This window comes from Alligator sinensis, unplaced genomic scaffold (genome assembly GCF_000455745.1).
Source record: "Alligator sinensis unplaced genomic scaffold, ASM45574v1 scaffold1385_1, whole genome shotgun sequence".
Lineage (NCBI taxonomy): Eukaryota > Metazoa > Chordata > Crocodylia > Alligatoridae > Alligator > Alligator sinensis.
Genome location: NW_005842793.1, coordinates 412,583 through 425,888, shown reverse-complemented (window position 1 = coordinate 425,888; position 13,306 = coordinate 412,583). Strand labels below are relative to the sequence as shown.

At 45.0% G+C, this 13,306-nt stretch overlaps 1 protein-coding gene across 13 annotated transcripts in view; it reads right to left on the bottom strand.

The window, feature by feature from the left end:
- Positions 1-590: 590 nt before the first annotated feature.
- EVL (Enah/Vasp-like) overlaps positions 591-13,306 on the bottom strand; it is a 231,822-nt gene continuing 219,106 nt past the window's right edge. For 8 of the 13 annotated variants that reach the window (XM_025191200.1, XM_025191202.1, XM_025191204.1 and 5 more), the window contains 7 exons: positions 11,505-11,565; positions 9,934-9,997; positions 6,875-6,941; positions 6,706-6,768; positions 4,430-4,496; positions 2,468-2,525; positions 597-1,824 (listed from right to left, as the gene is read on the bottom strand). In XM_025191200.1, the coding sequence (XP_025046985.1) occupies positions 1,787-1,824; positions 2,468-2,525; positions 4,430-4,496; positions 6,706-6,768; positions 6,875-6,941; positions 9,934-9,997; positions 11,505-11,565 (418 nt within the window). In that variant the 3' untranslated portion in view covers positions 597-1,786. Of the gene's footprint in view, positions 1,825-2,467; positions 2,526-4,429; positions 4,497-6,705; positions 6,769-6,874; positions 6,942-9,933; positions 9,998-11,504; positions 11,566-13,306 lie in introns of all 13 variants that reach the window. The other 5 variants (XM_025191205.1, XM_025191195.1, XM_025191206.1 and 2 more) reach the window with 5 other exon arrangements.

Genomic DNA, 13,306 nt, shown 5'->3' with positions numbered 1-13,306 from the left:
CGGCACCAGGAGGGAGAGGGGGGAGCTGGCCCAGCTCCATAGAGCCCCTGCTGGTTGGGACCCCGCACTCCTGCCGCCCTGCTCTGGGCCCCGCTGATGCTAGCCCTGGGACAGTGGTGCGGGCTTCGTGCTCCCGCTGGCTCCCTGCCCACTCACTCCCAGTGCCCCCAGCCCCATGGTGCAGGCGTGGGGCAGTGCACAGCCCCGACCCCCTGCTCGCTGGCAGGGAAGGAGCTGGTGCTGAGCGCAGGGAAAAGCAGCCCCTCACCCGCCCCATGGCCGGTGCTCCCTGCTGCAGTTGCTCGCAGGCCCCGCAGAGCTGTCTGGAGGCGGCACAGGCAGCCCCACATGGGCTGCGAGCGGCTGCAGTGCAGGGTGCCGGCCATGGGGCGGGGGAGGGACTGCTTTCTCTTCCCTGGGCCACCTTTCCCCAGGCTCCTTCCCTGCCTGGGGTCCCCCCCGCCCTTCCCCCTTACCTGTGGTTCTGGCTGCGGGGGCGGGGCTGGGTGGGCCCTGCTGTTGTGGGAGCCTGCCGGGCTTCCCCTGGATCCTACTGCCCTACTGGTTCCTGTCATTTGACAGGAACCAAGGGCAGAGAAATATTAATTTTCTAAATTTTTAGGGGCCCTGCAGGCCAGATAGAATGGCCTCACGGGCTGGATTCAGCCTGCGGGCCGTATTTTGCCCATCCCTGACTTATGGTGTCTAAGAGGAGCAGCAGGCTGAAACAGGGCAGTGCAGTTCGAAAACTGTTGTACAATCTCTGTATTCTGACCAGATGAAGTTGCTAAGGCTACTAAGGACTCCGAGTGGAGACCGGTAGGCAGTATTTCTAGATGGCTGCTTGTGCCTGGGCAGAGTAAGAAAGTGGTGAGGAGACAGGCGAGGCTGGCAAGTCTTGAAGCCTCCCTTGTGGACCTGCTGCAGAGCTGCTAGAGTGGTTGCACTGAGAGCTAGTGTTCAGAGAGGGACAAGATATAAGCTGCCTGCTCTGTGAACCTGAAGCACTTGGTGTAGTTGTATTCCAAGGACAGGCTAATGCAGTATTGATGTGCCTTGTCTGATCCTTATATTAAAAATAAATGTGACTTTTTTTTTTGGTAGTCAAGAGGCACCTTCACTGTTGTGTTCAGTGGTGCCAAGGGAAAACCTACTGGAGTGACACAGGAGACTAAAAGTACAAAGCTGCAGAGGCTAATAAAACCAGCAGAGGGCCGTGTGGACGATAAACAGTTTATTACCAATATGAACACAGATACTGTGGTGCACTGACGTACCGGTTTAATATTGTGATAACTGAGACAAAAAACTTTGTCAGTTGACAATTGATGTGTCTCTGTTTCTTCTGGTGATGCCACAATACATTTTTGTTGGCAAAGGGTTTCATTTACATTGCAGACTACTAATAAAATTACTTTGAAGTCATCTATTAAAAGCAAATGGTTCACATGTTGTCTTACCTACTACTAAAAAGAAATGTAATACATTTAAATAAGCAAATACAAAATACAAAAAAGGCTGACAAATCCAATGTGCAGTGTCAGATGAAATCTAAAAAATCCAGAAATTTAAAATTGAATATTCTTTTAGATTAAGACTTTTAAAATGAAGCAAATCCAAGGCAGCAGCAAGCTTCAAAGTGTGCTGAGTCTGCTAATAAAAAGGGTTTAAGAACAAAGACAGTGCAGGTGTCCTCTTTTTTTCTCCATCTTGCATGACCTTGGTACATTTAGAAATGATCCAGTCTTCTTAGCATCCTTAGTACCTTCCAGATACTGTGCAGTCATTATGTCGTACTGATTCTACTCAACTCCTGCCTTATGGCTAGAAAACCAAAGTGAAAGGTTAACCAATCATTTACTCCTAGAATGACTAAGTAAATGCAAAGGTGGTGACTGAAAGCTCTGCACCGTTAAACCGAACGGGCCAGAAGTGTGGGATGGTAGCTGAGAAAAATGAGAAAATTAGGAAAATGCAGGATGGAATCCTAGGCCCCAGCCTTTCTCCATATATTTTCTTATGTAGTTCTAACAGGTTTAAAATGTGTCCCCTCCGACTTAGAGTTTGCTCCCTGTTCTTGCTTTCAGGCTTCCATTGATTAACTGGGAGCTGCAGTATGTTACCTTATGCCACTATGTATATAGTGTCAGAACTGCAGTGTATTTTTCAGAATAAACAGACACATACACAATTCCTGTGCTTATACTTCTGGGGCGCACTTGATTGCTCCATGACCAGGAGGGCATTTGTAGGAGAACCACAGCCCTTGAATGGTCACATCTCCCTACAGGCATCTCCACTCTTCTCTTCATTAAACTAATGCACATTTAAGAAAAGAGTTTTTCCAAGCAGCTCTTAGAGGTACTTCCTGAAGCATTCATTGTAGTTCGTTCTGTCTTGTTTTGAACATGAATGAAATTTCACAGGACAAAAGGATCAAAATAAATTATTTTTTTCCATTCCTTACCATCAATTATCTCTTCTTTCACTTTGTGTAACTCTCTTACAACTTCCTCCAATATTTCCTGAGAAGACAAAAGTGATCTGATCAGAATTTCTTTTTAATTTGTAGAAGAAAAAGCCTTGTAGCACCCTAGAGGCCAGACTTTATTCCACCTACGAGGTGGCTAAGTGGACTTAGGTGCCTAAGTGCAATTCATTCCATCTCATTCAAGTTTTCAAAATCTATTAATGCAGTAACTCTTATAACACACTGTCATCTAACCCATAAAATGAAGTGGCACAAAAGCAGAGAGGAGAAGGAGGATGACCTACCTTTGTTTTAAGAGCTTTTTAGGGACTTAAGCAGATTGATACAGAATCACACTTAGCTGCCTAAATCTACTTCAACATCTAATTTATTTATGCACCTAATAGATGACACAAAATCTGACCCTGATTCATGTCCTCTTTTCTTGGTTGGCCCACATAGAGATAAAAGCCTATTGCTGGTGCCAGCTAAATAAATATAGTCTTCCAGGTCAAGCTGAAAGAGATCTTAGATGTGATATATTACAGAACAGGGAAGCATTGCTGTACAGACACTTTACCCTCTATGCGACTGTCTTCTTCTGAGCATCAAGGGGCCACTATGATCCATTCTGCCTTACTCAGAGTCATAAGAGAGGTCTTGCAGGGCTTGAGCAAACACATAAGAGCCAAAAAATCAAAGCTGAACACAAAAATGCTGTTTAATAGGACAGACTGTAGGTCCACCCTAGCCCAGTATCCTGTCTCACATGTGGCAGAGAATAGAGGCTGAGGGTGAAGGTGAACAAGGTATGTCCAAAATTTTCCACACCGTTCTCCTCCTGTTGCAACTTCAAGTATTTAGAGATTGAGGAAGTTTGGATTCAGAGGCTGCTTCCCACAAATTAAATGCATGCCATGTGCAAAACAACTTATTTTTGTTAGTTTTAAGCCCATGATTTAATAGCTGCATATCATAATCCCTGGTTCTGGTGTTGGAAAAGATTCTACATGATAAGCTGCTATTTGCTTTCTGTGTACCATTTCCTATTTAGTAAACCTCCATCATGCCCCCCCTCAAGCATATCTTTCTCAGCTGAAAAGTGCTAGCCTATTTAGTGTCTTCTCACATGGAAGCCCCTCTAATCTCCCAGTCATCCTTGATGTTCTCCTTTGTACCTTTTTTACTTCTTCTGTCACCTTTTTGAAGTGTGGGGACCAAAACTGCACATAGTATTTGAGCTATGGATGGATCATAGATTTACAATGGGGCATAAAAATACTTTTAATTTTCTTTACCATTCCATTCTTAATAATTCCTAACATTTTATTTGCCTTCTTTTACTGCTGCTGAGATCTAAACTGATGTTTTTAGCAAACTATCTCCAGTGACAGCAACATATTTCCTGCATGGTAAAATTTAATGTAGAAGCTGTCATTGTGTATATAGATTTTAGGTTATTTTTCCCCATGTGCATTACTTTGCACTTATCAACACTGAATTTAATTTGCCATTTTGTTGCCCATTTGGTGAGATCCTTCTGTAGTTCTACATAGTCTGCCTTGGTTCGTAGCCACTCTGAATAATTTTATGTCATTTGTGAACTTGACCACTTCACTATTGACCCTCCCACAGCACTGGTCCTAACAGAGATCCCTGGGAGGACTCCATTGTTTACTTGTTTCCATTTTGAATACTGACCATTTATACCCACTCTGCTTTCTGTCCAAGTCAATTTCTGCAGACCTACCCTTGAATCCTGCAACAATCCAAGTTCATTAAGAGTCTCTGGTCTGGGACTTTTGTCCAAGGCTTTCTGGATGTCCAGATATACTGTAGCAACTGGATCACCCTTATCCCTAGCTGCTGTTTTCATGTAGGTCAAACAACAGTTCTTCATATGTAAAACAAAGGAATTGTCAAAATACTCCATCAGATTCCCAAGACCCACTCACTCACCTGTTTCATTCGATCAAAATCTAAGGCATCCATAGCCACATCATTGCTGCTGCTTACTGGCTTCATCCTTGAGAGAGGGAGACAAAGGATAAAGGAGCAAATCAATTTTTTGCCAACACAACTGGTCCCTGCTATAAGCAGTCAGCAAATAGAAAAATTGCACCATCCAGCTCTGAGATAAAGTTAATCTTTCTAATGTTCCACTGCTCCCTCTTGTGTCACTCTGGAGGATTTTGCAAAGCACCTCCCTTACAGAATATCAGGATGCTTTTGAACACCCCACTACACATCAAAAGATCTGCTTTCCTAACACTGAAATGCAGCAGAGGATAAAGACTCAGTGAAACCTTCTGTATCCAACAGTTTCTTGATCAGTAAAATGAAGCTAGATGGTTTCACAGCTACATTAGTGCACAGTCTTGATGGTTAATGTTTTGGGATGTTACTGTGCCGGAAAGGGGTGGGGTGGGGAAGGAGGCAGGTGGCAGGATGGACTGCAGTTCAAGTATTGGAAAGTCCTCCATGCCCAAATTTATTTTTCATAAATATCCACTCTTCTGACTGCAGATGCCTTCACCAGCTGCTAAGGTGAGGGTAACATTTAAAAGTGAAACGTGCTTCTCCTAAATGTACTAGCGAATGCAAGGGCACCCTACTCTTAGTTAGGCAGAGCCCATGTGCTAACAAGCTGTGTTCCTGGGCCCTGCATCCTGAAGAGTTTATGTTCTGTCTACTGGAGCCCCCTCTCTCTTCTTAGTTCTTCTTGGCTTAGGCAGGACTGGCTTCACTGGTTGGTAGAGTCAGTTAGTTATGATATTCAAGTGAGCTCCAAGCAAAGCTAGGGATGGGTTTTACAAAAGCAGCCTGTGCTGGTTCAACTTGAATTATGGTAAAACACTGAATACTTGGGGAAATGCCTTGCACGCAGTAGACAAATGAGTGAACTGTCAGTGCAATTTCACATACTAGAACTAGAATAAAATAGGGCCCCCCTTGCAAACTGGACCCAGTGCTTTACCAGCTTTTTCTAAGTTTTTGCAAGGATGGGCAATACCATGATAATCTTGATCTATTGAACACTGGTACATGTACACGGACATCCATTGCATGGAAGCTTTGGGACAGATAAAAGAGGCCAAATTTGCCTTCAGTTATGCTTGTGCATCTCCACATAAGCCAGTGAAACTTTGGGCAGGATTGGTCTTTAACACAGCTCTAAGTATGCACAGGCATTGGCTGCTGCCCATTTCTCTTTCTGTGGATTATTAGCCCTGTGATATGAAACAACTTGGTATAAAAGAAGGCACAGATTTTTGTATTGAATAATTGGGAGGCTGAACTCGATGATTTCGAGCCCTTAATGTCTATGAAATCTATAATAGCAGCGATATCCCACTTGTTGCTAGAGCTCTCTACTGTGCCAACAAGTTATTTTTGGCCAAGGGCTGGGAAGCAGCTTTTTCCATGCCAGCTGATTTCTCCTTTTCTTTAAATGTGTGATCGGCACTGTGTGTTAGGCCCATAATTTGACCATTGGGTTTTGTTTGCTGGATCCCTGCTGTAGACTACTTTGCTTTACAGCCTGTTTCTGTATTTGTCAGTGCCCTCCCTGGTGGCTTGGGGTTTTCAGTGTTAGCAGCAGAATCCTCTAAACCCTCTGCCACATTCAATTTCCTTCTTCCTCTCTCTGCACTGCAGTTGCATAGATGGAGAAATAACCTCCATCGCCTGGCTGCAGACAGGCCCCTCATACAGGCTCTGCTTCTGAACTCCCTCTGGTATTGGGAAATGAAGGCTTTTCCTTTCAGAAAGGACCATCCTGCAAGTCCTGCTGGAACGCAATAAAGAGAACCTCTAGGTTCTTGCCCTTCCCAGGGCACAGCATATGCTCCCAGCCAATACCAGGAACAAGAATAGGGCCCTGATTCATGAAAGCACATGAGTGATTGCTGAACTTAAAGCATGTGCTCAGGTCCCAATAACTCCAACCTGCCCTTACCTGAACTGGGGCTCAAGGCTATATTCACAGAGCAGTTCACTGCTCTAGTATCTGCTCCCTTTGATATTAGATCTGCCAAATTCTAGTCCCACTTACATCTGCATAACCCCACTGAGACAAATACCTGGCTCAGAGTATAAAAAGCAGCAGATAAGCAAATCACAACAGGATGAGTAAAGATGACAATGACAACAGAATGTTAGTGCTGAATGCAGGATGACATGATTTTCCAAAGGACAAGCTGAGATAGTTAAGATGCCAGAGCATTTTTCGGTACCTAAAAGGTGGTTGAGATTGTACTGGGCTCTTAACATCTGGACTCTTCGTCACTGACGGATTTCTATGGCAATGGAATGAAATAAGACGTGAATTGAGTACATTATAATGATAGTGTGATTACAGTCCAGACCTTGCAGCTGACCTAGAAAGCAACCAGGGCAGCTCACCTAGAGAGTAATGAAGATACAGGCTTTTCAACAGAATTGCTTCTTTCCCATGGCTTCTTCCCTGGTTCTGTAAAGTAAGCATGAAGAATTGTGATCTCTTATCCTGATTTTTTTTCTTTGCATAACAAAAACTTTAAATTGTTTTTTTTTCTACCTTTGGTTTAATTGAATGTTAGGAACACATGCTCCAGAGATATATATGAAGGAGGTCCTAGAGGTTAACAATAATGAATAGTAATGACTGTTTAAGTGTACCAACAGTAGCAAAATGTGCTTAGATAAAGATTACAAAGCTCTGTATCTTTTACTTAATACTAAATAATTAAGTGCTTAAAAACTATGTGAATTTTGTTTAATAAATGAATTAATAAAACTGTATGCACTGTATTTCTGTAAACTGTATGCTTTATTTCTAACAGGGATTAATTCATTTATTTATTCATTTCTACTTTAAATCTTAAGTTCTAGAAAGACCAAAAGCAACAAAGGGCCTATTCTCTAAATTGGGACAGTGGGCTGCAATGATACACACAAAGGACCCTGGAAATGGGTTACTGATAGGGTGACCATATTTTTAAGGAAATCTGGGACACTGGCCCCCACCAGGCTGTTCCTTCTCCCCACTGGCTAGCAGCAGCGGTGGGGGGGACAACAGAGGGACTGCCCTTGGGAAAATGGGGAGAGCAAGGCTGCGAAAACAGGTGGCTGGGGCTTTGCCGGGCAAGAGATCAGGAGGAGGAGGAGGAGGAGGAGGAGGAGGGTTGAGTTGGAGCCTGCTGGCAAGCAGGAAGAAAGTAGACCTATTCCATGGGAAGCGTTAGTGCAACGTGTGTATTTATCTGTGTATGTGTGTGTCTGTGTGTGCAGCTGCTGTGGATCCAGGCTGCTGTATCGGCTTGTGCGTGTGCCACGCCTGGTGTGGCTGTTTGACCATCATGGTTCAGTCTCCTCTTGCCTCTATCAGACCACTTCTTACCCCACTACTTCTGCAACCCTCCACTCACTCCTCTCTCTCTCCCCCTCCCTCCTTCTCTCCAGCTTGGCCCCCTGCCACCTCCCCTGCAACGCACGCGCACACACATACACACGTACTTGGTGGTATCAGGGACAGTGGGCCTAGATAGGATGGGGCCAGCTGAGGCTGCAGTCCCAGGGCAGAGCCCAGAACCACACCCCCAAACATGGGTCCCCAGCAGCTGGGTGGGCAGGGGAGGAGGGACCCCCCACTCTCTTCATGGCAGGGATCCAAACCATCTTGTCTCCCCACCCCAGCCACTGCTCTGGAGGAGCCAGGTTGGGCAGTACAGATGGAGAAGTGTCAATCTGGGGCTTTTGTTTGAATTTTCACCAACTGGCTGGGACAGTCTACGAAATCTGGAACTGTCAGTCACCCTAGTTACTGAGTTGAAGCCTCTACCAGAGGTCCCAGAACTTATAAAGTGTTCTACAAAATGCAAAAGGTGGAGAATCTGTCTGAGAAACTATCCTGCAAACATTCCCTGCTAGGGAGATTCTGCTGATTGGTCTGACATGAGGCATAAATATACCATGTGAAGCTTATGCCTAGGTTATGTCTCAAAAGCACAAAAGATTTTCCTTGTAAAGGACATGGATAGCTCAGAAAAGACAGCCCAATCAGCTATGCACATCACTACAGAGGATTTATTAACTATGGGCTGTATTACAGAACCCATTATATATTATCACAAAATCAGAGGCCAAAACTCAGGATTTTCTTGCCGCGAGACATTTAGGATATGCATTTTATAATCATTCATGAATACTTGACTACAGGCCAATTTATTGTCATGTAACTCAAGGCAGTTACTGGGCTCAGCATCTTGAGAAGCAACAAGCCCCCTAACCTCATCTATATGATGCCTTCCTATCTGATCTTTCCTTCTTACTGAAAAAGCAGCAGACAGCCTGGCTTCTGTGCTCAGAAGTGATGCAGGATTGCGGATCACAAAGGACTGATTACATGCTCATTTCACTGCCGCCTCTTCCACTCCTTTTAGTTCTCGTGAGGCCCAGGACTGCTGCATGGCAGTCTCTGCACAGCTTGCGGCTGATTTGTTACTTGGAGTCTCTTGCTTTCATTTATGATCAGAGTCCTAGCACTTTCCCAGGGCGAGCTGGACACATGTATAAGCCCTTAGAAACATTCTACAGGCAGCTGAAACCTAAACCAGCACCTCTTTCCATGAAGTACTATTTGGGAGCATTTCACTTTTTGTTACATCTGAGTGGGAGAGGGAGGGAGGGAGGATGGGAGGGAGAAGGGGTGAACAGCCTGCTTGGTGCCCAGCTGCCAGCCTCCACTCTGTGTCTTGAGGCACTAGTGGGTACCCACTGGGAATCCATCCACCTGACCTTGCCAGACCCAGAGATGGTCCTGACTCTGCTGGGCTGCAAACCTATGCCAATAGGCATAGGCATACCTATGCCAATTCCTGAGACTCCCACTGGAGCCAAGCCCTTCATCTCTAGCCCACCTTACCTCTCTGCTGGGTTGAGAGGGAGAGAGGGGAGGGAAAGGGGATTTGGGATGTAGTGTCAAAATCCTGGCAGCTGGGTTAGGGTCCCCCTACTTCCAACAGCCCTCCTCGCTGGTGCTAGAGGAGGCTTCAGCTTTCTAAAACAGGAATGGCAAAGGGGCACGTGTGCATTTCACTCGGAAACCTTTTAATTGTTACTCCTGTCTGCACCCAGTGCAGCTCCCTTTACTGCGGACAAATATCGTCTGATGAACCAAGGCACAGATCCTCAAAGGCATTTAAGGCACCTAATTCCCACTGCCCTCTCAATAAAGATAAGGAGACTGGCTCTTCTGTTTTTTATCTGGCCCTGGGAAAGAAATTCACATTCACCTTCCTTTTACTCAAATTCCCACTACAGTCATATGACTCCAAATAGATTTGAAACCAAACTGACTTGGAACAATTCTGTGAGGAATGCCCCTTTACTCAGAGCTCAGATAGCGACTTCGCATCCCAATGGCAAGATGTCTGCCCTGGATGATGATACTGATGAACAACATGAATAATTACATTATGTACCTGAAGAATTCTGTGGCTGGCTGGGACCTCGTGTAACGGGCAAAGGCGAGGTGCTAGCATCTTCCTAAACAAGAAAAAGAAAGCAGTTCTTCATTTTTGGATCCATAGTTTTAAAGGGAACTTGTGTTCTTGTGAACAGTGCTGAACCAGCAGTTCTGGAGCACTACATTCTTCTTTTAGCCAGTGATCAGTCACAGCATGGATGGCATCAGGTCATGCTTCATACCAATACAGGACAGTCCTGGACTGCTGAAGTTATGTCATGCTCAAGTATTCATTTAGATGTTGGTCTCTGTACAAGCAAGGTGGGCTTTTGATGTAGCTGTTTTTCCACCAGGAACTGAGCCCACCAACATGGGTCACTGAATGGGCAGCGACTGGTAATCAGTTCCTACCTCCATGTCTCAAACACTTACTACATTCACCTCACCACTCAGGCTGGATTCAAATTTCTGACAAAGGTGCCTGCTACCACTCCCTATCCTAGGAGCTAATCAGTCCCCAAATTTAGGAATGGCCTTTACTGTGAAAACAGCCTGACTAGAAAACATGAAACAAGATTTTGGTCCCCTATCCTCATGTATTTCCACTCATTTCAGTGGAATTACACAGACATAACTAAGAGCAGGATTTGGTCTAATCTGTCTGCTAACTATGGTGACAGCACTTTCAGACCTGCCACCCTACATGCTAAGTAGCAAAATAAATACTTTCATAAACATGGCTGAAATGTTGAGCATTAGTGGAGCACAGCAAAACCCAACCTAATGTACTTGACATGTCAATATTATTTAGCAACTCCCTAAAATGTGCTATGCTAAATAAGCCTGCTAAAACATGGTTCATAAGCAGACTGAAGCTCCCATTTAATCTTCTTGAGAATGTGTGCAGCATATGGCCAGAATGGCTAAAACAGAAATTCATCAAAACTACTGGCCCTTCCCACTTGCCCAACTGGTTTTAATCTATTAAAGTGAAACATATGTGCCCTTGATAGTACAGAAAGTATGACTAAGATATGCTATGGCTCCTGAATAGCCTAGTAGCTAAAGCACTTTCCCTCCCCCTCTGGGAAACCAGCTTTAAATGTAATTGGTGATCTGGAGTGACTTGATCTTTGCTTTACAGTGAGTATAGTATACCACTTTCCAAAGGCATCATGCATAAATGATGACACCGTTCAACGCAGCTAAAGTCTGGTGTTCTGGGAAGTCAAAAGTTTGAACAAAGACTGTACACTGTATCTGAGAGGAGATACTGGAATCATTACACCGTAGGCTGTGCATCTGAAGCAGCACAAATATTCCAGGTGAGGCAAAGGATGGACAGGGCTCTTTTACTCTGAAGACACTTTTATGAGGACAGTGTGAAGATTTGGACAATGCTGTATCTGTGAATAAGGAGATTCTGATTTCTAGGATACTCATAATGTGAAGTTTTGAAGCAAATGAATTTAGCCTGTGACTGCCTGAATGTACAGCAGCAGTAAACTGGCATTTACTTGTCACGAGAAGGTACATGCAGATATCACACTTCAGCAAGCACATAACAATGGTAAACACTTCACTTACATTTTGGCTTTCCTCTTCCTTTTTGTCAGCTGGCTTGTCCGACTGAGATGCTGCTTTTCTCCTTGACAAAAGTGAAAAGTAGGACATAAAGATCAACACTTTAAAGAGTACATTTCCTACATAAGACATCAGTCTTCAAATGAAAGACTGGTTCAGGTGTTAGCAGGGACTATTTTTTACTTTTGCAGAATGTCTTTGACAAGACACTGCTAAGTGGCATGGGCTGCACAGGGTTGCACTAGGCCTCTATAAAATATGATCTCAGTATTTTGAGACAAGGTTTCACATGGCAGTAAGGGGTTTAACAGAATAAAGGAACAGGAGGGAGGGAATTCAACCGTATGTGACAGAGAATCTAAGAGGCGGTTTTTCTTCAGATGCAGGGCACAGGAACTGGCTGTATCTATACCAAGAAGTGCTGGCTCAGAGGCTACTTGGGTCCAGGATGTTCTCATACAGGAGACCACTGTCCCCTTAGAACACATATGAAGACTGGACATCCCATGTACCAAACTTAAGCATCCTGCACCCCCAGCCCTGACACATGGAGAGAACGCCAGCGGTCTGAGGACCTGCACACATGGGGGGGAAAGAACCATTTCTCACAGGGCATTCACAGGAAAGCCAGTTACACCTGGTGGCACATTAACATTTCTGCTGTGTCTGGATCCCTACTGAATATGGACTCCAGGGCCGGATAAAGACGTGCAGGCAAGTGCAGTTTATGGTGCCGCAAACCTCTTTGTGGTACCATAAATCACATACCTGGCATATTAACGGGGGCAAAAAAAAACCCAACAAAAAACCCCTGGAAATAAACCAGCCAAAAAAAAGCAGCACAGCGCATGCCACAGGAGTGTGTGCCAGCAGACACTGAGGCTCAGTTCTCCCAGGAGACACCCTGGCTGCTGGCCAGAATGTCTCCCCTCCTCTAATTCTGCCCTGGCTCCTCCAGCACGCTGGGAGCTGGGAGGAGTGGGGAAATGGTAGTTTTCCCAAAGTAGGGCATTTTGCCCTGCACCAAAGTACACGTGCAGGGGCATGCATGGTGGCAAAAAGTAGCTGCAAAAATTTATGCTGCTACCTTTTTTTGCCACTGCAAGCACACACCCCTGCATGTGGGGATGTGCCCCAGGGTAGCAGTGGATGAGGACAGACTCTGGTTGTGTCGAAACAGGAATGGCCCACAGTGGGCCACAGTGCAAGGACATGGGCTTCCCTCTAGACAGCGCTCTCCCACTGGGGATACTATGAGTTTTGCAGTGCCCCAAGTTCAATTCAAAAGCCCTGGAATGATTAAGCCCTTGGGACCTGTAGCATTCACGCTCTTTGTAGGAAACTGAATAAAGCATATCTGAACTGAGGCCCAGAGTCTGTGTTGCTTAGTCAGTCTGAGACTGTCCAAGATGCAACCAGGTTACAAAAGCTATGATTTATAAGGGAACAATCCTGCACAGGCAGGGGCATTGAACAGCAGCCTAATACAGCAAAAGCCATGTTATCCTGCACTTTACCAGGATGCAGCATATGGGATTAACCGGCATCCCCCATGGATGCTGGTTAACAGAGCTTTTACTGTATGGTACTTCAATCGTAGCCTTCTAGTACCTATAGGGACATGGTATAACTTTACCACAAAAGGCCAGGGAAGTGGCTGGTCCCTGCTCTGAGGCTTAGGACATAAAGACTGCCTAATGCTAGTATTTATATATCTAGGCTCCTCGGGAATGTGGCAGTGAGGGAGTAAAGGCCAAAGGAGCCAACACAAGGGGAATTCATCCTGCATTAGTCACAGTTGCCTC